The 24,914-nt window shown below is 39.0% G+C and overlaps 1 protein-coding gene across 7 annotated transcripts in view; it reads left to right on the forward strand.

Annotated features, from left to right (window-relative positions):
• APP (amyloid beta precursor protein) overlaps positions 1 to 24,914 on the forward strand; it is a 312,816-nt gene that overhangs the window by 169,874 nt on the left and 118,028 nt on the right. For 2 of the 7 annotated variants that reach the window (XM_019960087.2, XM_070786121.1), the window contains exons 7-8: positions 17,005 to 17,172; positions 19,747 to 19,803. The exons of 2 other annotated variants lie outside the window; for them this stretch is intronic. In XM_019960087.2, coding sequence (XP_019815646.1) covers positions 17,005 to 17,172; positions 19,747 to 19,803 — 225 coding nt within the window. The remainder of the gene's footprint in view (positions 1 to 17,004; positions 17,173 to 19,746; positions 19,804 to 24,914) is intronic. 3 more of the 7 variants (XM_070786128.1, XM_070786133.1, XM_070786141.1) reach the window with 2 other exon arrangements.

Raw genomic sequence — 24,914 nt, forward strand, 5'->3', positions numbered from 1 at the left:
CATTGCAGGTACTTTTAAAGTCTGTCCACAAATGCTACAACATTATGGTCACTTTTATTAAAGGAACATGCTTTCTGCTCCATTGTTAAATTGGAGCTTAAAATAGGCTACTCTTTTTGCTTCACATAGATTCCTAACGATCACTGTAGTATGTCGTCTTCCCATCACTGCATTTTTTTTATAACTTTGCTGAAGTATAATTTACATATAAAATTCACTCATCTTAAGTGCAGAGGTGTATAATTCAGTGGCATTAATAAATGTACCAGATTGTGAAAACATCACAAAATCCAACCTTAGAACATTTTCATCACCCCAGTCCTCACACCCCTTCACTGTGAATCCTTGTTCTTACCGCCAGCCCTCAGCAACCTTAATCTTCTTTATGTTTCTAGAGATTGGCCTTTTCTAGACTTTTAATATAAAAAGTGGGGTCATGCATGGTCTTTTGTGTCTGGTTTCTTTCACTTAACATAGTAGTTTTGAAGTTCTCCATTTCTTTAACTTGTAGCTTTTAAAAGTGAGCTTATTCTGAATTGAACACTCAGAGTTAGCTTAAAATCTATTGCAATGTCACTTATTCTCTTAAAATATACATAGAATACCAAATAGCTCACTTAATTTTGTAATTCCCTGTGTAAGGACAACTTCTTCAGTTTAGCACAGAAGTAGATGGTCATTTACATAAATGTGCATTTTGTTTGAGGCACTGTGTTTCAGGACGTTTTCGGTGTACCTCTTAAGACCATCTGTGCAGATCTAGCTACATGAACTTGTTAGCTTCTGTTTTCCTAGCAGGGAAAGATGGATTTTTCAGGGCTTCTTTTTCTTTCACTCCTGATAATTGTTTGATAACACATTCTTTTCAGGTTTACACTGATCAACCTGTGAGTATACATTTAAGATAAATAGGACTGTTCATAGATACTAATCACTGATTCAGTTACAAGGGAATTTTAATCAGTTTTATTGAAGCATACCTATTAGACTTTTAAATTAACTGGAGGCCCTACAGCCTTCTACTAGTTAAAATGGCTACAGAAATATCATAAGATGTATTTTAGTGTCTTTATTTCTATAATCTATGTTTCAGGGTTGTAAATTGCTTTAGTTTTGAAGGTATACTATATCTTACTTTACTTTAGAAGATATACCATGAAAAAAAAGAAAAAATAAACTCAAAGAATCCAATAAAAAATAAAGAGAGACAATTCACAGGACAAAAGATATGGCTCTTAAACAATGTAATACAATTTAGCAATGCATTTCAGAAGTAAAAAGTGTGAATCCCAATCTAGCAATTCAAAAATGACAAATATACATAGATATTTATTGAGCACTATTTGAAACAACAAAGATTGTAAACAACCTAAAAGTTTTTAATATAATTTTGGCTAAAGAATTATTATATGCCATACTTCGGAATAGTTTACAATTATTAAACAGAATAAAGCAATTTATACGTGAACAAAAAAAAAGATGTGTGACTGCAAATTACAGCAGCTAGTATTCTGCTGTGGGACTCAAGTTCTTGTGCTCTCCACCAGGATAGCTGCTTGCATAATAATTATTGTCCACCTAATCAACATTCATTTTTGGAGTACCTCTTTTGAATAAGCCATTTTACTGGGCTCAGTGGGTCAGTTATATGATGAGAACACACAGGAGAGCTGACCCTCATGGATGTGAAAGTCTAGTAGGAAACATAAGTCAAAAAAATACAGAGTCTGTGTTGTAAAAAGTATGAGCCCACAGCCTACTTCACAGTACAGAAGACTGATCAGGGATGGGTCTATGAAAAAGATGGCATTTGAAGGCAGACTAGAAGGCCTGGTGGTGGAAGTACCAGTAGCTTGTCTTGCAGCCTACTTTAGGGTCATTGAGTGAAAGTCGCTCAGTTGTGTCCGACTGTTTGCGACCCTGTAGACTGTACAGTCCGTGGAATTCTCCAGGCCAGAATACTGGAGTGGGTAGCCTTTCCCTTCTCCGGGAGATCTTCCCAACTCAGGGATCGAACCCAGGTCTCCCACATTGCAGGCAGATTCTTTGCCAAACCAATATGGTGCCTTGAGAAGGTACATGGCATGCTTGGGAGATAAAGCCAGTCCAATTAAAGGAGAGCGAGTAAATCTTCATCAGAGGGTTACAGGAAGGTATGTTGGGACTAAAATGTGGAGACCTTTAATGCCAGGCTGGCAAATGTTGGTATTGACTGAGGGTAATCAGTTCAGGACTTATTACTCTCGAAACAATGAAGAGATTTTTGTTTTTATACTACTGCTATTGACAGGATGAGTGAACAGTAAGTGACATAATTTATGTAGTATATGAGAGAATGACACAAAAACTCATGCCAAATTCCAGACCCAGACAGAATTCTCTCGAGATAATATGGTCTTGTTACATTCTGAATAATTCCAGTTCTTTTTGCTTCAGTTTTTCTCTAATGGCACCCCATTCCAGTACTCTTGCCTGGAAAATCCCATGGATGGATGAGCCTGGTGGGCTGCAGTCCATGGGGTCGCAAAGTCGGACACAACTGAGTGACTTCACTTTCACTTCTCACTTTCATGCATTGGAGAAGGAAATGGCAACCCACTCCAGTGTTCTTGCTTGGAGAATCCCAGGGACGGGGGAGCCTGGTGGGCTGCTGTGTATTGGGTCACACAGAGTCGGACACGACTGAAGTGACTTAGCAAGAGCAAGAGCATTATTAGATATTAAATAGAAATAGAGGGCGTATACATTCTTGAATTTTTTATAGAAAGACAACTACAATTAAAAGAGAACTTTAGGGAAAAAATCTCTGGGCTAAAGATTAAAAAAATAAAAGAAACTAACCTTAAAAGATAAGTTAATAATGCTGATGTCAAGAACAGCATTAATAGTGGCCTTCTTGAAGCAAATACCCGATCATGTAGAAGTACACCAGAACTAGAAGAGCCTTTAATGGGAATCTATCTATCCTTCCATTCAAGACTCCTGAAATAGACAAAAGCTGAAAGTGAAAGTAAAGTCACTCAGTCGTGTCCGATTCTTTGCCACCCCATGAACCGTAGCCCACTAGGCTCCTCTGTCCATGGGATTTTCCAGGCAAGAGTACTAGAGTGGGTTAGTATTTCCTTCTCCAGGGGATCTTCCCAACCCAGGTCTTCTGCATTGCAGGCAGACGCTTTACCGTCTGAGCCACCAGGAAAGACAAAAGCTGTGATTTAGGCAAGTCTTTCTGGGAAAGGAGGCCTAAGAGGAGAAACATGTTAATGGTATATATTGCATCCGTGTCAGAGTTTTCTGCGTTCCCAACTAATTCTGATAAAGTAGTAGAAGATTTTGATGGTAACATTAAAGCGACCAGTTTCCTGCCGTTCCCTCCACCCCATTGGTACAGGAAGTGAGTTACAGCTCTTTCCTGATGAACAATGTCAATGCTGCAGCTGACTGCTAACTTTGTAAAACTCTAATAACATATAGCTGGCTCCTCCACTGACAATAAAAGTTGGAAATGACTTGCAAAGAAGAGAGATTGAAAAGAGGCTTACCATCTCGTTTCCAATGTTAATGTTTCAGCGCCCGAGAGAAAATGTGATTTATAACCATACTTAATAATGAACATTCTTCATTACCAACACATTGCTACTAGTATGAGTCTTTAATGTGCTTCATAAAAAAGCTCAATAGTTTCGTAACCCATTACAATTTGAAAGAAACAGGCAGAGGCAAGAAAAATATAGGACATTTCAACATAGTCATAAAATTTTCAGCCATATTGTATTAGAATCATTGATATCAAAGCAGAAGATGACAGTTCTGATTCTGATTCTGTTAACTGATTCCAAAGGAAAAAGGGACTGTTGAGAAGTGAGCACACCTATCTGACTTTAGGATCTGTTGTTTTGATCGAGTGGAATAAGCCAATACCAATTTGCACACAGCAGTAGTCCACCAGGAAATCCCTAGTATATGTAGACACTTGCTCCTAATTTTCTGTGTTTTGAGAAGTGATTGCATTTCATAAACCCAAGACATGAGGGTATACTGTGACTCAACCTTGAATCCTAAAGTCTGTGTGCTGTGTGCTCAGTCATGTCTGAGTCTTTTTGACCCCATGGACAGTCGCCCTCCAGGCTTCTCTGTCCATGAAATTTTCCAGGCAAGAAGATGAGTGGATTGCTATTTCGTATTCCAGAGCATCTCTCTGACCCAGGATTGAATCCATGTCTGCTGCATTGGCAGGCTGATTCTTTACCACCGGGGAGCCCAAACTCTGATTAGATGTGGGCATTGTAATAAACGGCATAGTCTATGATTTAGTAGCCAGTTTTGCTCATCCAGAGTAACTCTGTTTTTTTTCCTATATGTTCACTGATTCAGCAAGTACACATTTATCACGCCTCTGCTGATGGCTCGGCACTTTGCTGCTGTAGCAGGTGTGATGGGGAGCTGGCTGTTACTGTGTCATGGCCGATCAGGCTGGAATTTCCTGTTTGCAGGATCACCACTCCCCTTGCCTTTAGGGCAGGGATTCTGTCTTTTAATGCTTGTAATGTGCTGAGTGGTAGAATTTTTATTTCCCATTTAAAGCCAAGGCAAATAAACCCGAGAGAAATTTTTTAAACCTTGTCCATAATCACAAATCTGGTAAGTGGTGAAGCCAGGATTTGGGCTCAGATGGACCAGAGTATTTTTTTACCACCCTAATGTTATTTTTTTTTTCTTTTTCCTTTTGTTTATAAATACACACTAGTTCAGTTTATGGAGAAGGCAATGGCACCCCACTCCAGTACTCTTGCCTGGAAAATCCCATGGATGGAGGAGCCTTGTAGGCTGCAGTCCATGGGGTCGCTAAGAGTCAGACACGACTGAGCGACTTCACTTTCACTTTTCACTTTCATGCATTAGAGAAGGAAATGGCAACCCACTCCAGTGTTCTTGCCTGGAGAATCCCAGGGACGGGGGAGCCTAGTAGGCTGCCATCTATGGGGTCGCACAGAGTCGGACACGACGGAAGCGACTTAGCAGCAGTTCAATTTAACCTGTGTTCCCTTGTAAATGTTTGTTCCTTTGTTCTAGGCATCTGTTCATCTTGGTATTGTTTCACTTTGAGCATTTCCTAACTTTTAGAATGCTTATTTATATAATAATAGTATCATTTTATTTTATTTTTATATTAAACTATGGCCACAGGCTAAATATGGACTGTCACCAATTTTCTAATCAAAGGTTTTGTTAGGATACAGCCAATCCCATTTGTTTACATATTATCTGGGGCTACTTTCATGTTACAGAGGCAGAGTTGAGGAGTCACAAAAGATGCCATGTGGCCTGAAAAGCTGAAAATATTTACTATCCAGGCCTTTATAGGAAACTTCTGATACTGATCATTAGAAACATAGTAGGAAGTTTTTAGATTTCAGATATTACCATTCCAAGTTAATTTCACTAAGGTGGTTTTATTATGGGTAGAGATAGACTAGTAAAGTGCTTAAAGAGAAAAATTTTTAATAATTTTATGATCTTGGCCCAGTTACCAAGATACCATCGGTAAGTCTGTTTTTTTCATATGTGTTTTATAGATGCTGTTACGATGTTGCATGTTTTTTACATGATTACTCTAGATGATCCATGCTACGCATTTACCATCTAATGCCTGGCACATTCTAAATTTTCAGTATGTTTTACAAGGAAGGGCTGCTCAGAGTCAAAGCCTGGCTTTACAACCTACAGACTGTGTAAATTTGTATCAGTGAAATAATCTCTATACCTCATTGCTTCCCTCTTGAAAAATGAGATGTAATAATACCCACCTAGTTTTAACCATTTTGTGAGGATAAATGAAGTAATTCACAGGAAACACTCAGCACTGTTCCTGATAGACAGTAAGTGCTCAACTAACCTAAGCTACTATCGCTGAAGGACAGAGGAGCCTGGCAGGCTGCAGTCCATGGGGTCACAAAGAGTCAGACACGACTTAGTAACTGAATAGTAACAACTATAGTTGCCCTGGTTCTGTGTATCATTTTGATCCCCAGAGAACTAACACTTACTCCTAATTAGGAATGCCAAAGGTAACCCAACAGACTGTCTTTTTGCATTATAAAATGCAACGATGAGATGTAGCCATTTCTATTGTATAATAGAGCTGTTATTTATGGACATATATTAAGGAGAAAACAGCTTAAACTTGGCTTCTTGATTAAATTACCTTTTGTGACTATATTATATATTTAAATATCTGCAGTTCAATTTTATGTCTGGCTGAAAATTGAATCAAGATAGTTTTAAATGCCATTGCATTTCAAGATGGAGTTTCATTTCTTGAGGGTATTTTAAACCTCTTGGAAGTTCATCTATTATATGGACAGAGATACTGATAGAGGAGACAATTTAAGCATACCATATGATGATGAAGTTTAAAAGTTTGATCTAAATGTTGTTGCCTTGGGCTAAGTGACTTAACCTCCACAGAATTAAATTACTGTTCTTCTGCCTCTGGTTACTATTAATCTATGAGAAGCATCGTGTGATTTGCTGCTGTACATTCCACCAACATAGACTAGGCACTCCTAGGGCATTGCTCCAGTTCTTGAGAACACAGCGATATGAAGAAGGTGGCTCACTCAGGTTGCTTCCAACCAGAGCTGTATACTCACTCTTCAGGAGAAACTGGCCTCTGTGACCTGATTGGGAAGAAATTTTGGCAGCCCAGGGGAAGGAAAGTGCCCAGCCTAGAGACAGAAGTTTCACCTACAGCATTGCCAAGAAGTTGAAATCTGAGTGATTGTTTTTAAAAGAACAGGGATTTGCCAGTTAGTGGAGCACCAAATAGAACGAATCTGAGAAGTACCATAAATAAAGCAGAATGGCTTATATTATTATCTTGAAAGGAAGTGAAGTTGCACAGTCGTGTCCATCCGACTCTTTGCGAGCCCATGGACTGTAGCCTACCAGGCTCCTCTGCCCATAGGATTTTCCAGGCAAGAGTACTGGAATGGGTTGCCATTTCCTTCTCCAGGAGATCTTCCTGACCCAGGGGTTGAACCTGGGTCACCCGCATTGTAGGCAGACCCTTTACCATCTTAGCATCTTAGGTTGACCTAATTTTTACGTCTCCCGTGTTACCTGTCTGTAATGCATGTTCCATTTGCAAGGTATCCCATCATTCACTAGTAGGATTCTTTTTTATTGCTTGACTTGCTGCAGACATGGAAATATACTCACATACTTTTGTTGGGGTTCTCATAGCAGCACACTAGCTCAAAATGAAAATAAAACTCCCTTATGGGTTTGAAAACAGGGCAAAGGAATAATGACTGCTCCCTTTTGAGGAAGACTTTACCCTTCTGTGTTAGGACCACAGGCAGGTAAGCTCCACCCGTTCCTGGACCAGAATGTAGCATCCTTTTCATGCCTTTGAGAGAACTAGTATCCACACAGGGCAGGGATGTGACAGATGGCAGCCTATTATTTTGTGCCCCATGGCACTGCAGCCATTGATTTTGAGGTTGTTTGATATATGCTTTGGTGAAGGCAGAGTGAAGCATGGCATTAACAAGCTTCTCTCCGTGCCATTTCATGGCCCCAATTTAGAAAACTCATTCAAGTAATTTACTTAAAATGTGAGAAACAGAACCATATAAAAGACTGTGTGTGATGTGTTTACATATATAATTTTTTAGTAACAAATTTATTGAAATATAGGTTGCATAATGTGGAATGTAGAAGTAAGTGTTTTAATATATCCACTAAGATCTTCATCGCCACATAGAAAGTTCTGTTTTTTAACTTGCTTTTGCTTGAAATTTTACATGGCTAATAGTGCTTAGTTTTACCTTCTACACTTTTATTTGTGTCAAGATTCTTTAATACAGTTAGAAAAGGAAATAATCAGCTGAAGGTATTCTAACACAATTATGTCTAAATTTCTTAGAAACAAAATGTCCAGTGCAATTCAATTAAAGGCCAGAAACTAAGTTTTTAAAAAATGCTAGTCTTTCTTATGTTTTTTCCAAAATCAGTTGCCGTTCAAAAAATACACAAATGTTGACAATTGTATATATTTTCACAACACAGCATCTGCAATTAAAAAAAAATCAAATATAGTGAAAGAATCCAGCAAATAAGAAAACAGGGCATTTAAACATACATGTCATTTTCATCCAAATCCACGTGTTCCATTAAGTAGAGGCTCTGATTCTTTGGGCAGGTAACAATTGTGTGTTTTAATGGAAATCTGTAGTTCCCTTGTAGAAAAAGGCTTTCTGGAGTTTTTAAGCAGGATGGATTTCAGTCTAAACACCTGTTTCTTTGTCCCCCTAAAAATTTATCACCTCTTCTGACATTTGACCTTTTCTGATTCTATTAGTGGAAGAGTAAGAAGTCAAAAAGAGGCAAAGCTGAACAAATATCATATAAAAATGATGTTCAGTGGTTCATTTATGGCTGAATAATGCCATCTGCAGCAGCATGGAAGGACCTAGACGTTATCAAACGAAGTGAAGTAAACCAGACAAGGATAAATTTCATATGATATCACCTATACGTGGAATCTAAATTAAAAAGATACAAATGAACTTATATACATATAGACTTTGCCACACCAAAGGCAAAAGGCATAGGCAGGGAGGAAGGATGAATTAGGAGTTTGGGATTAACACATACACACTACTATATATAAAATAGATAACCAATAAGGACCTCCTGTATAGCACAGGGAACTCTACTCAATATTCAATATTAAGTGTAAGGGAGAATAATCTGAAAACATATATATATATATGTATGTATAACTGAATCACTTTGCTGTACACATGAAACTAACACAAGATTGTAAATCAACTACACTTCACTTAAAAACGATTAAGATTGTAAATCAACTACACTTCACTTAAAAACGATTAAAACAATGTTCAGGAAAACCCCTTGGCCTTCAAGATAGCAGGAGACTCTTGAAACAATAAAAGGAGGTAAAAATAGTGCACTTTGTTAAAAAGTGCACTGTATTAATAATAGTGAGACAGTGCTGGTGTTAATTATGAGGATGGGTTTATCTCTTTCCCTTAAATTTATTTATGCTTTTGTTGGATATAATTTCTGAGAACAGAATATAGACAGGAATTTCACACTATGTGCACGTGAAATTAAGTTCCTGATATGTCGTGTTATTAATAGAAGCAAAGGAAGACCTTGCTGGCTAATTCTCATGAGGATCTCTTTTCTGGAATTTACCAGCATTTGTTACCCAGGATTTCTGAGGTGTTGCTGACTGCTGCACAGTAGCTTCGACTGAGCGACTTCACTTTCACTTTTCACTTTCATGCATTGGAGAAGGAAATGGCAACCCACTCCAGTATTCTTGCCTGGAGAATCCCAGGGATGGGGGAGCCTGGTGGGCTGCCGTCTATGGGGTCGCACAGAGTCGGACACGATGGAAGCGACTTAGCAGCAGCAGCAGCACAGTAGCTTTGGTCAAATGATTGGGCAAAATCACTAAAGCGCAGCATGAATCCTGGTGTTTGCTTGGGCTATGGCAGGGTTTCTCGATCTCAGCGTTATTAATGTTTTAAGCCAGACAGTTCTTTGTTGTGGAGATTGCCTTGTTCGTTGTAGGATGTTTAGCAAGATCCCTGGCTTCTACGGAGCTCCCCCGAGGTGTGATGACCAGCAATGCATCTCTAGTCCTTGATACATGTCCCTTGGAAGGTGATAAAAAGCACAGTCTTTCTGGTTGCAAATCACTGAGTTTTGATATTGAGATCAACAGTGATCTCTGGCTTTAAACATATGAGCAGAGAAATACCCCTGCGATACTGTGTCTCATGTTAATGTAAGTCATGACACCTGACTGTGCTTTGCACGTTGTAGGTAGCAGTGAACATTTGGTTTAATTTGAGAAGAAAAAGTAAAATAAACAAAATATATGCTAAAAAAAAGTTAAGTACTCATTTAGTAAAATAAAAACAGATATTTGATAAGATATGTCATGTATAGTCTCATAGTTTGTATTTAGAGAGAAATCAACATACAGTTATTATTTTTTAAATATTACACATACATATGTGCCATGTAGGCAGTGAGAGAGAAAGAAAAACTGCCTTCCTGGTTTCGTTTTTTATTCTTCCTAAAGAAACTCACTCTTGCCTGGTACCCTGTTGTAAAATAGCAAATGGAGGTTAGCATCTATTGAGCAAGCAGGGATACTGCTGTTTTCAGCTGGAAGCTACCCACCCACTCTTTCCTGCCAGTACCATGACAGGGACAAGTTAACATGGCAAGATGGACATACTTGGTCTCCCCCAGGAAAGGACCATCCTCCCAACCCTTGACTCTTGTATCTAGAAACATCCTTTTCTTACAGTAACAGGAATGTCATACAATCCTTTCTTACACAGAAGTGATGCAGTGGAAGCAGATTCCAAGCTCAGTGATCTTCAGTCTAATATCAGCTTTCTTCATTATTTTTCCCCAATAAAAATAAAAACTTTTGATATTCTAATGTTCTGAAAAATTATAAGAACAAAATTACTTAAATTTGTGTTTCTGAGAAGTTTGAGTTTTCATAAACTTAAATATGAATAAGACAAATACTGTATTGGTGTTCACTTTAAGGCAGAAGTATTGAAGCTGCTTTAATTTTGCATGAGACAGAACTTCAGAGGAAAAAGAAATAGGTAATGATAATTTCTTAAGATTCTGGTATATATATATATTTGAATATTTTAACTATCAAAGTATGTTTACCCCTCATTTCCCAAATATATGTATACTTCTTTTAATAAGTGAAAACCTATGCAACTTTTTACTGATCCTTTCCTTCTGATCCTTTTGAACAGTGGTTGAATCTTATATATATATACACACACACACACACACACACACACACACATATATATAAAAAATACATATATATAACATACTTTAATAGTTTTATATAGACTTTTTTAATGTTAAAAATATATATATACTTTTTATATTTTTTGACATTTAAAAGTATATATATAACCATTAAATAACTATTAAAGTATGTTATATATAAGTATATGTGTACTTTTGATAGTTTTTACATATATAATATATAAAAACTTTTTTTTTTTTTTTCTACCAGTTTATTGCTATCAACCCATCTCCCTCCACGCTCATGCATGTGTGCTCAGTCATATAACCCTATGGACTGCAGCTTGCCAGGCTCCTCTGCCCATGGACTTTTCCAGGCAAGAATACTGAAGTGGGTTGCCATTTCCTTCTCCCACTTTTCACATTTAAACTGCACATAAAAGATACAGTTGGTCATGGTGCTTCTCCAACATTAATGTGACCTGAAGTGCTTCCTAAGCTTAGATTCGGAGACAGTAGGTCTGGGACGGATCCCGAATCCCAAGTGATGCTGATCCTGCTGGTTCATTGGCTGCCTACACTTTGAGGAACAGTCTCCAGCAGCATTATAGTCCCCCATACTGTGCAGATTTAGATTGAGACAAAGAATAAGAAACTGAAAAAGAAAACCAACCTCATCTGTAATGGTGAAACCATCCTTACTATAGTGTCATGGTTCTTACTACATTATCAAATGTCACCAAGTATGAAAGAATCCTGTTAATGTCTACTTACTGAGTAATGTTGTAAAATTTCAACTCTCATGAGCAAGCAAATTAGGAAATCCTTACAATTTCTGGACCTACATAATTCTTCCTAGTTTTATCTGTGCCTGTTTTCTCTCATGATGCGATATAACCAACTCCTGCTAGCCTGTAAAAGCTGATTATTAAAATATTGAGGAATTTTGTGAGCCATAGCCATTGGTGGCTTGCAATACCAATGGTGGGAGTATTTACACCCCAGAAATTGACAAACTCTATAAAACAGAGTGTTTAATTTTTCTGTTTTTCTGGACACACAATCAGATTTCCCAGCATACCTGACTCTCAGTCAAAGAAGAAAAATAATTTCCTCTTATTTCCTGCAAAGGACATGGGCTCTTGTCTTATCAGAGTTTAGAGCTTCTGGTAATACTGTGCTGTTCTTCAGAGGAACCATGCAGCTTGATGACAAATTAGTTTATTCCCGTAATAAACGGGAAACAAAGGTATTAGGACAAATAGCAGTGTCCTTTTGTGAATGCTCACCAGCAAGAGTATGGTTAGTCTAACACTTTACAAGTATTTTTCCAAGTGGCATTTTTATAACTAATCTTTCTTCATGGAGGGATCTGAGAATCAGATTGGATATAATTGGAATGACACATGTACTGGGTAGCCTTAGAGAATAAACACAATTCAGTAGAAGGCAAGCCAACGGCAGATATCTTCTAGAGACTTCGTGATAAATTGGCTCCCGTCATATCGTACTGAGTCAGTGATTTTATTACCGTGCACAGCTGTTCCCATCATTTGTTTATATATTTCAACCCATATTTGGGGCTTAAGTGAGATTTGTCATAAGGATTTAGTTCAAATTTGCTTGCCTAATTTTACATGCCTCTATTTAGTAAAAATATGATTAGTAGGTAATAAATATCTGATGACTATTGCTTGATTAGAGGAATCTTCTGTTGGATGTGGTTTTTTATTACCACGTGCAAGCACATTATAAATTCTCTTTCCCATCGAAAGTATATGTTGTTGCAAAAAATACACTCTTAAAAAATAACTTGTTTTCTAATATATTGACTTGTAAAATTTTCATCTATAAAAGTCAAACACAAATTTGCCTACTTATTCTTCAACAGACTGTAAGATGGATTCTAATAACTTAGCCTCATGATGTTTCACCCTATTGTAATATTAAAATTGTAGGAATAATTTAATCAGACTGAAAAGTAAAGTTGTTATAAAACAGCATTGAGCTCAGCCATTTTCATTATTAATGGATTGAATCCTTAGGCAGATAATTCAACATTTATTTGAAATATTAAAGATAAGCATATTTAGTAGATTTCTATACTTCTGTCATTGTTTCATTTTATTTTACTGTTAACATTAAGCAGGTGATTTGTTACAAAACCAAACTATTTTGTCTTCATGTATTTGCCCTTCCTACTCCAGTTTAAAACTGCAAGATATGTCATTTTTAACATAAATGAACCTGAACTGTGTCCATATTCTTGCATCATATGGAGGAATTATGCTACTTTGGGTTTCTTCTTTTTTTATACAATGTCAGAATAGTTAATTCCTAGATTTCTATAAGTAACTCTGTAGTTTGGTTTGATTGTTCAAGTGCTTACTTTCTCAAAATTTGTAAATTTAAACTTTTTGCATTCCATGTCATGCACAGTTTTATGGCACATACATTTCTAGAGTCTGAGAATAATTGAAATTCAGTTATTAAAATAAAATCATAATGAAAAAGCTTTACATTTTTATATTCTTCTTTATTTGCTATTTTATTTAAAGCAAATTACTTGCTACTCTGATAACTCTGCTTTTTAAGAAGGCATTATGATAATTGTACTCTTGAAAATTCTCTTTCCATTCTAACTGCCACTTTCACAGCTGTCTTCATGTTACATTTTCTTTAAGTCTCAAATTAGCTTTCTAAGTTTGGTTGTCCACAAAAAATTTTGCTCCCATTTGACATCTATTCAGAGTTAATTATTTGTGGTTAAGCATTATATTTTGAACAGTGAATTGCATAATCATTTTATATAATGTAGGAAGCTCTAGCTTTGCTCTAGCTTTGCCTCTATCTTGTATTTGTATAGTATTGATGCGATTTGGTGTTGAAACCAGCACAAATCTCAGCAAGGATCTACCTTACAAAAAATATAAAATGATATAAAATGTCAAATATAAAATGTATAGTGCGTGTTCTTTAAGCACATAAACTCATACAGCTGTGTGTACACTAGCATTTCAGTTTATTAAATGGTATTTGTCTTGAGGGGTGAATAGAGCTTTTATAAAAAGAGATGAGCCTTCCCTGCCAGCAGAATTCAGGTTAGGTGAATACTAGGTGAATACTATTTATGGCCTTAAAAGTTTAAGAATTAAATATGAATAAACAGAGATTCTAGTTCCTTAAATATTTGTCTTGCCTGTGTTTCTACCTAACTTGAAACATGCTCTTTGAAAATTATCCTTGCTTCAATTCTGGGCAAATTTTCTCCTTTATTATTATAGGCAACATTTACTTTGAATAGAAGCAAAGGTAACTTGAAATTCAGAAATAAATTTAGCAAATAATTTTAAAATGTGTATTTTTTCATTTCTTAGCTTAGATTTTGAGAAGTAAATGAGGATGAAAAAAGGAAGCTACGGTTTTCATTTTCACCTCTGTTTGAGGTGACCGTTATATAAGGTCTGATTTTACATGCTCTATATTTAGTGGAGAATTTTATAATTTTCCACTGGCTGATTATAGTCATTAATATGAAACACATTTTTCACTGAATTTTTTCAGTGTTTCCCATAGATTAGGAAGTTTTATAATCAGAAAAATAATAATGTAAACATAAGCATTTAAAATATCTTTTGAAAAATACAATAAAATAAAATGTCTCAAGGTTTCTTTTTCTCTGAATCTAGTCATGCAGTACAGTAGAAAGAAATGAGTGAGGCATGAAAAGTGATCCATTCCACTCAAGTCCCCTCTGAAATCAGTTCTGCTGCTCTAGGAAGATGATGTTCTAGTCATTGCCAGAAAGAAAGGAGAAGGAGGGAAAAGCCTCCTTAATCCCATGCCTTACAACTGAGAGAGAGAGAGAATTAACATCCAGGAGTGGAGCCAGCTGATGGCTGTGGTTTGCAGGGATCCCACACATGGACAACATGTGGCTTCTAGCTCTGCAGCCCAGACGCTCCTTTGTCAGTAACTCAGAGGTGATCAGACCCCACCTACACCAAAACTAACTTAACCCTTTGTAAGTTAGAATGATAGTTCCATAATTGGGGGGGAGAAACCAAATTGCCAAGTGGATGGAATACTTGTGTCAACAGGTTGGCAGCTTTTTATCATACAGCAGAGAGCTAACTAAAACATCTCATGGCTTGGCAAGCATGGACTGTCAAAGGAACTGTACCAAATGAAATGACCTGAATGATAGGTGACCCTGAACTTGATACTCCTGGAATCAGATGTTTCCATCCTAAAGCCATCCAGAGAGAGCCAGAATCCCCTGAGATATCTGTTGCCCAGGGCCTGCAGGGACCCTGACACTTGCTTCTGGGCTCGGTGTTCACCCCCCCTGCCTACTCTGTTGACATCATCAGGATAGCAGCAGCTTCTCGTCTTGCTGTCACCCCTTTACCTTGATTGGAAGGAGCAATGAGTGGTATGTGTAGAGAAGTAAAGTGGGAGTTCCTTTTAGGTCAACATTGTAGATCTTTGAGTAATTGATGAGGATCAGTTTGTTGAATAACGGGAAAGTGAAAGTTGCTCAGTCATGTCTGACTCTTTGTGACCCCATGGACTATAGAGTCCATGGAATTTTCCAGGCCAGAATCCTGGAGTGGGTAGCCTTTCCCTCCTCCAGAGGATCTTCCCAACCCAGGAATTGAACCTAGGTCTCCCACATTGCAGGTGGACTCTCTCCCAGCTGAGCCACAAGGGAAGCCCAAAAATACTGGAGTGGATAGCGTGTCACGTCTCAGCAGATCTTCCCGACCCAGGAATTGAACCAGGCTCTCCAGCACTGCAGGCAGATTCTTTACTGACTGAGCTATCGGGGATATTAATAAGAATCTCTGCATTATGCGTGAAAATGTGAAAGTGTTAGTTGCTCAGTTGTGTCTGACTCTTTGTGATCCCATGGACTGTAGCCCACCAGGCTCCTCTGTCTATGGAATTCTCCGGGCAAGAATACTGGAGTGGGTTCTCATTCCTTTCTCCAGGGCATCTTCCCGACCCAGGGCTTGAACCTGGGTCTCCTGCATTGCTGGCAGATTCATTACTGTTGTGCATGGCTTTTATCTTTTAGAAGAAGGGTGCTCCCCCCTGGCATGTTAGTAAAACTAAGATAAGACACCTGAGTGTGCTAAGGTGTCAGCAAGCTCTCCGTAAGCCTAGCTAGGTGGGGGCACAAACCGGGTTGGAAAATTGTTTTCATTTCTAACAAAAAAGGAGGTAGAGTTCAAATTCTAATTGCAGTAACTTTACAAATAGAACTGGACAGGTTGCTATACTTTCAGTCAACCGGGGATTATGAACCTGATTCGGGGGAGGGTGACAAGGCATGTTAGCAGGTAAGCTGTATAATGTAAAAAACTGTCGGGTTTGTATTAACAAATTGTGGTTTGCCTATATTTTATTATATGGGAGCATTTTTCCTAATGTACAAATTCATCTTTAATTAGACTTAACGTAATCAACTCTAAGTCACATTCGAAGGTTTTATATATGTTTTCAAATATAGTCAGTGAACAGGCTGGCTTTCTCTCTAAAAACTAGACCACATTCAAAATACGTGTAATTTGAATTACAAGAGTCAAGGCAGTCAGTTATTCAAGAAAAACAATCAGGTGTTTGCACGAGGTTAAACTTTTTGCCATCATTACCAGCTACAACAATCGTTTCACCTTTAAAGTTGAAGTTATTTTCAAAGAGAAGTTTATTTTTTATCATGAAGAATTATTTTGACGTGCAGACAATCTTTAGGCACTGACTAAAAGGCAGCCAAAAGCTCTGTTCACCTCTAGCTGGAGTCTTTTTTTATTAGTACTGAGGAGCTACACTGATTAAACCCGAGGAGCCTGCGATGCTTTGTTTCCGAAGTAATTCTAAAATCCTGGTGAAAGTGAAGTCGCTCAGTCGTGTCTGACTCTTTGCGGACCCCATGGACTGTAGCCTGCCCCAGGCTTTGCCGTCCATGGGATTTTCCAGGCAAGAATACTGGCGTGGGTTTGCCATTCTCTAAAGTCCTGGTAGGTCGTTACTCAATTCCTCGGGAAATGTTGGGCCGATGCCCCGGGTTGCCGTCGGGAGGACTAACGTAAGCAAAGTAAACGCGTGCGCGTGAACGGCGAGCCATACCTTTTCTTGCTAAATGTGGTTCCCCACGTCTCCTCTGATTAGAGGTGTGCTCTGAACAAGCCGAGACGGGGCCATGCCGAGCAATGATCTCCCGCTGGTACTTTGATGTGACCGAAGGGAAGTGCGCCCCCTTCTTTTACGGCGGATGTGGCGGCAACCGAAACAACTTTGACACGGAGGAGTACTGCATGGCCGTGTGTGGCAGCGTCAGTAAGTGGACCTCCCTCCAGCCTGGCCGCCTTTTTCATCTTTTCTCGCCACTGACTCTGCTCTCTGTAACTGACTGGTTTTCCTGGTTTTCGCGAAGGGGGCGTGGGGGTGGGGTGTGTTGCTCCCACTAACCACGTTTCTGCCGAGTTCTCTAATCGCCGGGCACGTTCCATCCTGAGCGCACATCTCCGTCTTTCTCGAACCAAAGCATGGCCGTGGATGTGTATCTCGCACGAGCTGTGGTGCCTCCCGTCTTGCGATCTCAAGGAACTCTGGAGGGCTTCTCTTTTGAGCCAAGCTGGAGTTGCCCTTTTGTCTTCTCCGCTCTTTCTGCCAGTGTATCCCTGCGTGTTCGTCCGTGTACCTCTGTGTTCGGCTCTCTGCATGTGCACTCCACGTGCAAATGAGGGCTTCCACCGGGCAGCCTGGCTGATGGTGCTGCCCCACCCCCACCCCCCTTGCATTAGCAAGCTGTGTTGCCTTGGCTGAGCGTCATCTCATAACACGTGATGTTGGTGGAGGGAACCCGATTGAGTGGAGGGCGTGCACATTGGATGCCAGAGGGTAGAGATGACCCAGTGGTCCCTAAGCTCACCCAGGGATGTTTGCAACGTGGAGTTTTCATGTCTTCTCTTGGAAATAGACGGAAGAAAACTCCTGACTTAGCATTAGTAATGTTCCATGACATAAGACTCAGGAAATATAATTTGCCCAGTCTTTTTCTCTTCCACTTTAAGTTTTTCATAACTCAGGAGGATAAATAAATGAAGTCATGATTTACATGCAAGTTGATACTATTTCCACAGAGGTAGTTTTCTGGAGGTAACACACCAAACATGTGGGACCTGTGTTCTTCTTAACAGCCTTCCACATTAAATCCCCTATCTACCTACCTACCTATCTACTTATCCATCCATCTGACTAATGTATCTATTTACCTATCTTATCTGTTTATCTGTCTACCTATGTATCTTATCTCTCTATCCACCTATGAAGCTACCTATCTATGTATCTATCCATTCCATGAGGAGGCAGTGTGATCTGCTCAATAGTTACTCAACTTGAATAGTTGAATAGTTACTCAACTTGATAAAGTAAAAGTGAAAGTGTGCATTTCTCTTTTGAGAGACTCCTGCCTTTTTTGCATGATTCTGGAGAGGGTGACAGCCATTTCCTAAATACGATTACCAGGGATTATATAAATTGTTTCCCAGTGTGATCAGAGTATTATGCTAAACAACAAAGGGCCTGCACCATCAAGACCTTCTCTTGTGAAGCCGGGTATAAGTGGAATCTGCTGGAAAAGTTCTTATTGGTCTCTTATGTGAGAGATGCCGCCCTGGCTACTTGCTGTGAGAACAGGTGTAGGAGCTGGTGGCCCTGAGGGCTTCTTTTGTGGCTCTGAAGGGAAGACTGTGGCTTCCAGCTCAGAAGACTCCTTCAGTTTCAAACAAAAAAGTTAATTAGGTCAGGTAACTTGGAGGACGGTGGTGGATTCTGTTGCCTGCAGCCTCTTGAACAGAGGACTTTTGTTATAATGATTCTAACTGGTTTCCCTGCTTGGGGGAGACTTCCTGGCAGATGTCCAACTTTTTCCCTGTTTCCCTGGGGTGTATTTACATTTTGGAATATGAATATATATGCATGGGTATATATATAAATATATACATATAATAAGAAAGAGGGTTTTAAAAATTATTAGTAGTTGTGAATTTGCTTCAAGAATTAAAAGGTATCAGGAATTCCCTGACAGTCCAGTTGTTAAGACTCTGAGCTTCCATTGAAGGGGGCATGTGTTTGATCCCTGGTTAGGGAACTAATATCCCACGTACTGCAGGGTGTCACCAAAAAAATTAAAAATTATGCACACACCCCCCCTCAAAAAAAACTCTACTATTACCTTCAAAGCACACCATCTCCATTTGACTATTTTGAGTTAACTCAGACTGGTAGCCAGAGCCATGGGCATCACAGACCAGATGGAGTCTCTGCATGGCACATCCTTTGCCAAGAAGTTTGCAAAAGAGATGCTCCCAACGAAGGTATAATGGACAAGCAGTCAGTACTTAGTTTCAAAGGAGATGGGTTATAGAGTAATAATGTCAAGAAAGCAAACAAGAGAGGCTGAAGGTCAGTTACAAGAGTGGACAGATGTAAGTGAACAGTAAAGGCCTCAACAAGTAGCCAGAACTGAGGGCCAGGGCTGCCCTTAGAATGGTGAAATGAATGGAGTACCAGGAAGAAAAGGTGGGTGGGAACTGTTGATGCTGAGACTAAGCAGCTAGATGGGAGCAAGAAATGCTTCCACAGGGTACTGGGATGTACTATCAGAGACAGAATATCCACAATCCATGATTTTTTGTAGAAATATATTTTATGTTATATATTTACTTTGGTTCCATGTTGTTTAGTGCTACGGCTCAAACTCAGGATATTTGTTTCATTTTTGTTTTTAAGTCAATATTTTTGTTTCTGTTTTTTCCTTTGGTCAGTAGAATCATGTCATTGAGTTTCATCCATCATTCCCATGTTCCTATTTTTGTTTTTAGTTATATTCTCTTATTTTCTCCATAGTGTCCCACAGTTTACTCAAGACCACCCAGGAACCTCTTCCCCAAGATCCTGTTAAACGTATGTTGTCATTCACTTGACGGAAGGGAGGAGGGAGGAGTATATTGCATGGCTGGATTGTAGCTCCAGCATCCTCACCTTTGCATGGTTTTGTGTTTCTCGAACACCTGTCTTTTAACAAAAATGTTTATTTCCATTGCCTTGCTTGTAAGTCCATGTGATTTTGCCAGGTAACTCTTCAGGCTAAGAGCTTTGACCTAGCTTTTGTCATTTCTAATCAGTTTCCTCTTTATTTCATATGGTTTTATAAAATACTGTTTATACAGCCTTGTTTTGTATTTTATTTGGCATCACTATTTTACTTCCTAAAGCTCACAAGATGCTATGATTTAGCAAGAGCCCATGAGAATAAGTGACTCATGTAAGCATTTAATGGGCATGCATTGTACTAACTATGTGGACTAATACGTATGCAGAGGCTTCAAGTATGTGTGTTTACAGACAGCTGTTAGGCTTTAGGAAGTGAACGGTCACTTCTAGAATTCAAGACTTCTCCTTCCCCTCCCTGAATGCACCACTAGTGGGAAAGACGTGTCCAACTTCTGATTTCATCATTAAGATGCAGAGAAAGCACTTTATAAAGAAATCCTATGTCAGCCTGCCTTATAATATCTGTGCATTGTGATGATTTCAGTTGGCCTATCTGTTTAGCTTTGTTTAAAACATGTGGTGTCAAAGACATAATCACTTATTTAAAATTTGGATTATATCCCAAAACACCTGCCTTATAATATCTGTGCATTGTGATGATTTCAATTGGCCTATCTGTTTAGCTTTGTTTAAAACATGTGGTGTCAAATACATAATCACTCATTTAAAATTTGGATTATATCCCAAAACAGATTCATCCAACATTAGGTTAGGGATGATAGAAAACACTGATGCTTGTGGTTGCTGGAGGGAAAGACACAACTGGAGTTGTAGCTTGGATACAGTGAAAATTAGCATTTGTCTTTATCATCCTGAAAAAAAAACCCTAGTCTCACAATTGATGAAGCTAATGATCTTGTCTTTAAAAAGATAAATTTTAGTTGAAAGTATGGCAAGTAGCTAGACACAGAAGAAGGAGGAAAAACTATAGATTTTATATTGTGAGATTGAGAGTACATTGAGCTGCAAGGAGTGTTGCATTTTATGAGGCATTTTTCATAGATCATCTCTTTTCTTGGGAATTTTGTGTCCATTTTCCTCATTTCCTTTGAGCATGCAAGAAAAAACATGAAGCTTTAAGAACTTGGTGACTTGTCCCCAGCCATCATAGCATCACAGGTGGCAGGACCAGGTTTAAACCTAAATGATACTGTGGCTATGACCTCTGCTCCAAATGGCCAACAGTTTCTGATACTGTTTGCTAGGTTAGCAAATAGAAGCACGTTTTAAGAGCACAGAAAATTGTGGGAAATGGATGACAAATATTAAAATCATTTTTTCCTAAATGCCATGAATACAGCCTGAATCAATAAATTAAATCTTTCCCACCCTTTTACAAAAACAGTCATTATGTTTACTTTAAGTTTCATTTTATATCACTTTAAGCATATAAAAAATTATCTTTTTCTATTTTTATTCATTACTGGGATTGAGCATTATCGTTCGATAAATTTCTTTTCATGGAGTACTTGTTTTCTCAACTCTTTGCAGCAGACATTGACTATCTGTTGTAATTTTCTTTTTCCCAGTCATTTTTTCCATCTACTTGTACTGTGTTTGGGATCCTAACACCTTTCCATTCTAGGAGGGGAAGTGATTAGGGCAGCTATATTTTCTTGTCTACCTACAGAGGCTGTTCAATCACTGAAAGTGAAGGGTTTTGCAGTTCTAGTGCAAACAGCCGGGAGAAAGCATATAATTTCTAGTTATTTATAGCCTGCACAGCTCCGCTCTCTTATTTATAGCGAAGCTGTACATTTGAATTGAAAATCTCATGGTCATCTGGAGGTCAAATGCAGTTAGCAGGCTGGAGTTCGAGAAAATGAACCAAACTGAGAAAGGTGAACAAGCTTGTTTGATTCGACAGCTGAGGCTTGCTCTTGGCTGCTTCACCAACCTAGGGCTAATTGGAGGACATCGCGATTCACAAAGGTGGGTGGTCTTCTAGGCTTCTCAGTCCGAGTTGCTGCTAGTTAAATAATAAGTGTGAAACGAGCTAGAAAAAGCTCTTCAGTTAAACTGATAAGATGATTGCTTGTGTGGAGGAAAAGTATGATGGTCTTCATTATGAATACAGTAATTTTCTTATCAACACTTCCTATTATTATAATTAGGCATTTCTAGATTTTAAATCTTTGTCATAAAACCCACTTTTGAACACTGCAATTTTAAGAGATACTTGAATATTTTTTTGGTTTTGTTATCATAGATGAGAATCTAAGCCCTAGGTAGAGGTACTTCCCTGCCGGTCCAATGGTTAAACAGCCACCTTGCAATGAAGAGCACATGGGTTCGATGCCTGGTCTGGGAACTAAGATTCCACATGAAATGGGGCAATTAATCCTGCATGCCAAAACTAGAAATGACCCAATGCAGCCCAAAAATAAAGGGAAAAATGCAATATGTTTTTAAAAATAATAAACTACAAGTAGAGAGGGTAGAGACCTGAGGCTAAGAACTTTGATTTCACTCATAAATTTATGGATTTGAATCCTTTAAAAAACCCCTTTTGCATTGGGATTACAATCTTATGAAACCTGGGTTTTGTGGGTTAGGACGATGCCAAGGTTTCACATTCACTTGGCCCAGTGCAGTGTCTATGAACAATAAAGTTTCTGCATAAATATTTATTGATAAGTTCATGTTTCAAATGTGAGAATATGATCTTTTTTTCCCTAGTGCTCTTCCCATCAGACTGCTTCTCAAAAGGCAAACAGATGCTTTTAATCTCAAAGAGTGCCATGCCAATTTCTAGTCAGCCAGCTGCACCAAAGGGTCTGGCCAAAGGGAATGACCAATGACTCTCATCTTTGGCCCCTTCCCCTGCAGTGGGGTTGAGGCACAAATGACATCTAACTCAAGGTCTTTCAGCCTCAACACGGTTGACATTGGGGGTCATTTAATTCATTGTGGGTGCTGTCCTGTGCTTAGAGGATATTTAGCAGCATCCCTGGCCTCTACCCATGAGATGGCAGTGACACCAGCCCAGCTGTGATAACTAATAATGCCTCTAGATCTCACCACAGTGCCTTGTGGAGGACAAAATGGCACCCCATTGAGAACCCCTGATCTTAGACTAGTAGTTTGCCCACATCTGATTTCAGACATAACCAGGCTGGTGGAAACAGGTAAACCTTCCATAAACTTGAGGGCATTGCTGAAGTGTCAGAATGTCAGAAGCCTCCAGTTCTCAAATATGTTTATGAAATTCAGTTTGTTATTCCACTATCCTAGCTCTCTGTATTTGCAAGTTAAGGGAGAAGTTGGGCTTCCCAGGTGACTCAATGTTAAAAGAATCTGCCTGCAGTGCAGGAGGCATAGGAGACGTGGGTTCGATCCCTGGGGGTTGGGAAGATCCCCTGGAGGAGGGCATGGCAACCCACTCCAGTAGTCTTGCCTGAAGAATCCCTTGGACAGAGGAGCCTGGTGGGCTATAGTCTATAGGGTCACAAAGAATCAGACACAACTGAAGTGACTGAACACACATGCACGCAAGGGCAAGGTTGCAGTTGCTCTTCTGAGTTTTCTACTTCAGTGTAAGCACTGCTAGAGAAGCAGAGAATAAACCAGCAACCCCCTGGGTTGGACGTGTGCATGATTTACCTCTTCTGTTTCATCTTGGTTTCATAGAGTCCCAACTTATGGTAGAGAAGGGCCATCTGTAGACACGCCGTGTGGCCTTGCTACACAGATTACTCGACATCTAAAATGCACTTTGGGATCGTGTTCATGGCCATAGGGTCTGTGCAAAGGTTTAGCTCTAACCTCATGCAGGTTTGGGGTAAAGATTGATTTCTAGGCACATCAGAATGATCCAGAGAGCACAAAAATAGACTAGTACACTTCCAGAGAATATAAAAGGAATTGGAACACATCAGATAAGGCCAAACCACTGTCCCCAAACTCTGAGGTTATTGCCTTAGACGCTGTTTGCAAACAGTGGATAACCCCTGTGTGGCCTTTGAATAGAAGGTGCTGTCCCAGCTTTGCAGTGCCCTGTCATAACGCCAAGGCCATCTCGTCTTTGGCCAGACTTGAAACATTGTTCTTCACCATTCTTGTTCTTCTGATTGTGAAAGAGCAAATATTAGTTCCTGTTAGCACATTCTCTCATACTAATGGAACTCTGATGTTTCTTATGAAACTGCCAGGCATTACTAAAAACAATTAAAAGCATTAAAAGATACAGTGGTGCATTAAATTATGTGCTACATCAGTGCCAATAAATTCGGTTCCATTGACAAGTATGAGAAGCCATGTCTTTCGTATCCAGAAATTGTCATGATAAAAGCAATGCTTTTTTCCACCAGACTATCACAGTGAAAAAACCAAAGATTGAAAACAATTGATTTGCTTAGCAAACCAGCATTTAAAAAAAAAAAATCTCATTTACTAAGAACAGTAAAAAATGCCCTCATATGTGTGCTCTCTTCCTTAGCTCTTTCCAAAGAAGAAGTGGATAGCTCAGTAAGAGTCAGCAATGGGGAAAAGGGATAGTTAAGGAATTTGAGATTGACATGTACACACTGCTGTATTTCAAATGAATAATCAACAGGGACCTACTATATAGCACGAGGAACTCTGCTTAATGTTATGTGATAGCCCAGATGGGAGGGGAATTAGGGGGAGAATGGATACATGGGTATATTTGACGGAGTCTGTTTGCTGTCCACCTGAACTATCATAACATTGTTAATTGGCTATATCCCAATATAGAAGACTTCCCTATAGCTCAAACAGTAAAGAATCTGCCTGTGAGGCAGGAAACCAGGGTTCGATCCCTGGGTTGGGAAGTTCCTCTGGAGAAGGGAATGGTAATCCACTCCAGAATTCTTGCCTGGAGAATTCCATGGACGGAGAAGCCTGGCGGGCTACAGTGCGTGGAGTTGCAAAGAGTTGGACACGACTGAGTGACTAACATGCACAGTCCAATATAAAATAAAAAGTTTAATAAATAAGTT

Source organism: Bos indicus, chromosome 1, assembly GCF_029378745.1.
Source record: "Bos indicus isolate NIAB-ARS_2022 breed Sahiwal x Tharparkar chromosome 1, NIAB-ARS_B.indTharparkar_mat_pri_1.0, whole genome shotgun sequence".
NCBI classification, from domain to species: domain Eukaryota; kingdom Metazoa; phylum Chordata; class Mammalia; order Artiodactyla; family Bovidae; genus Bos; species Bos indicus.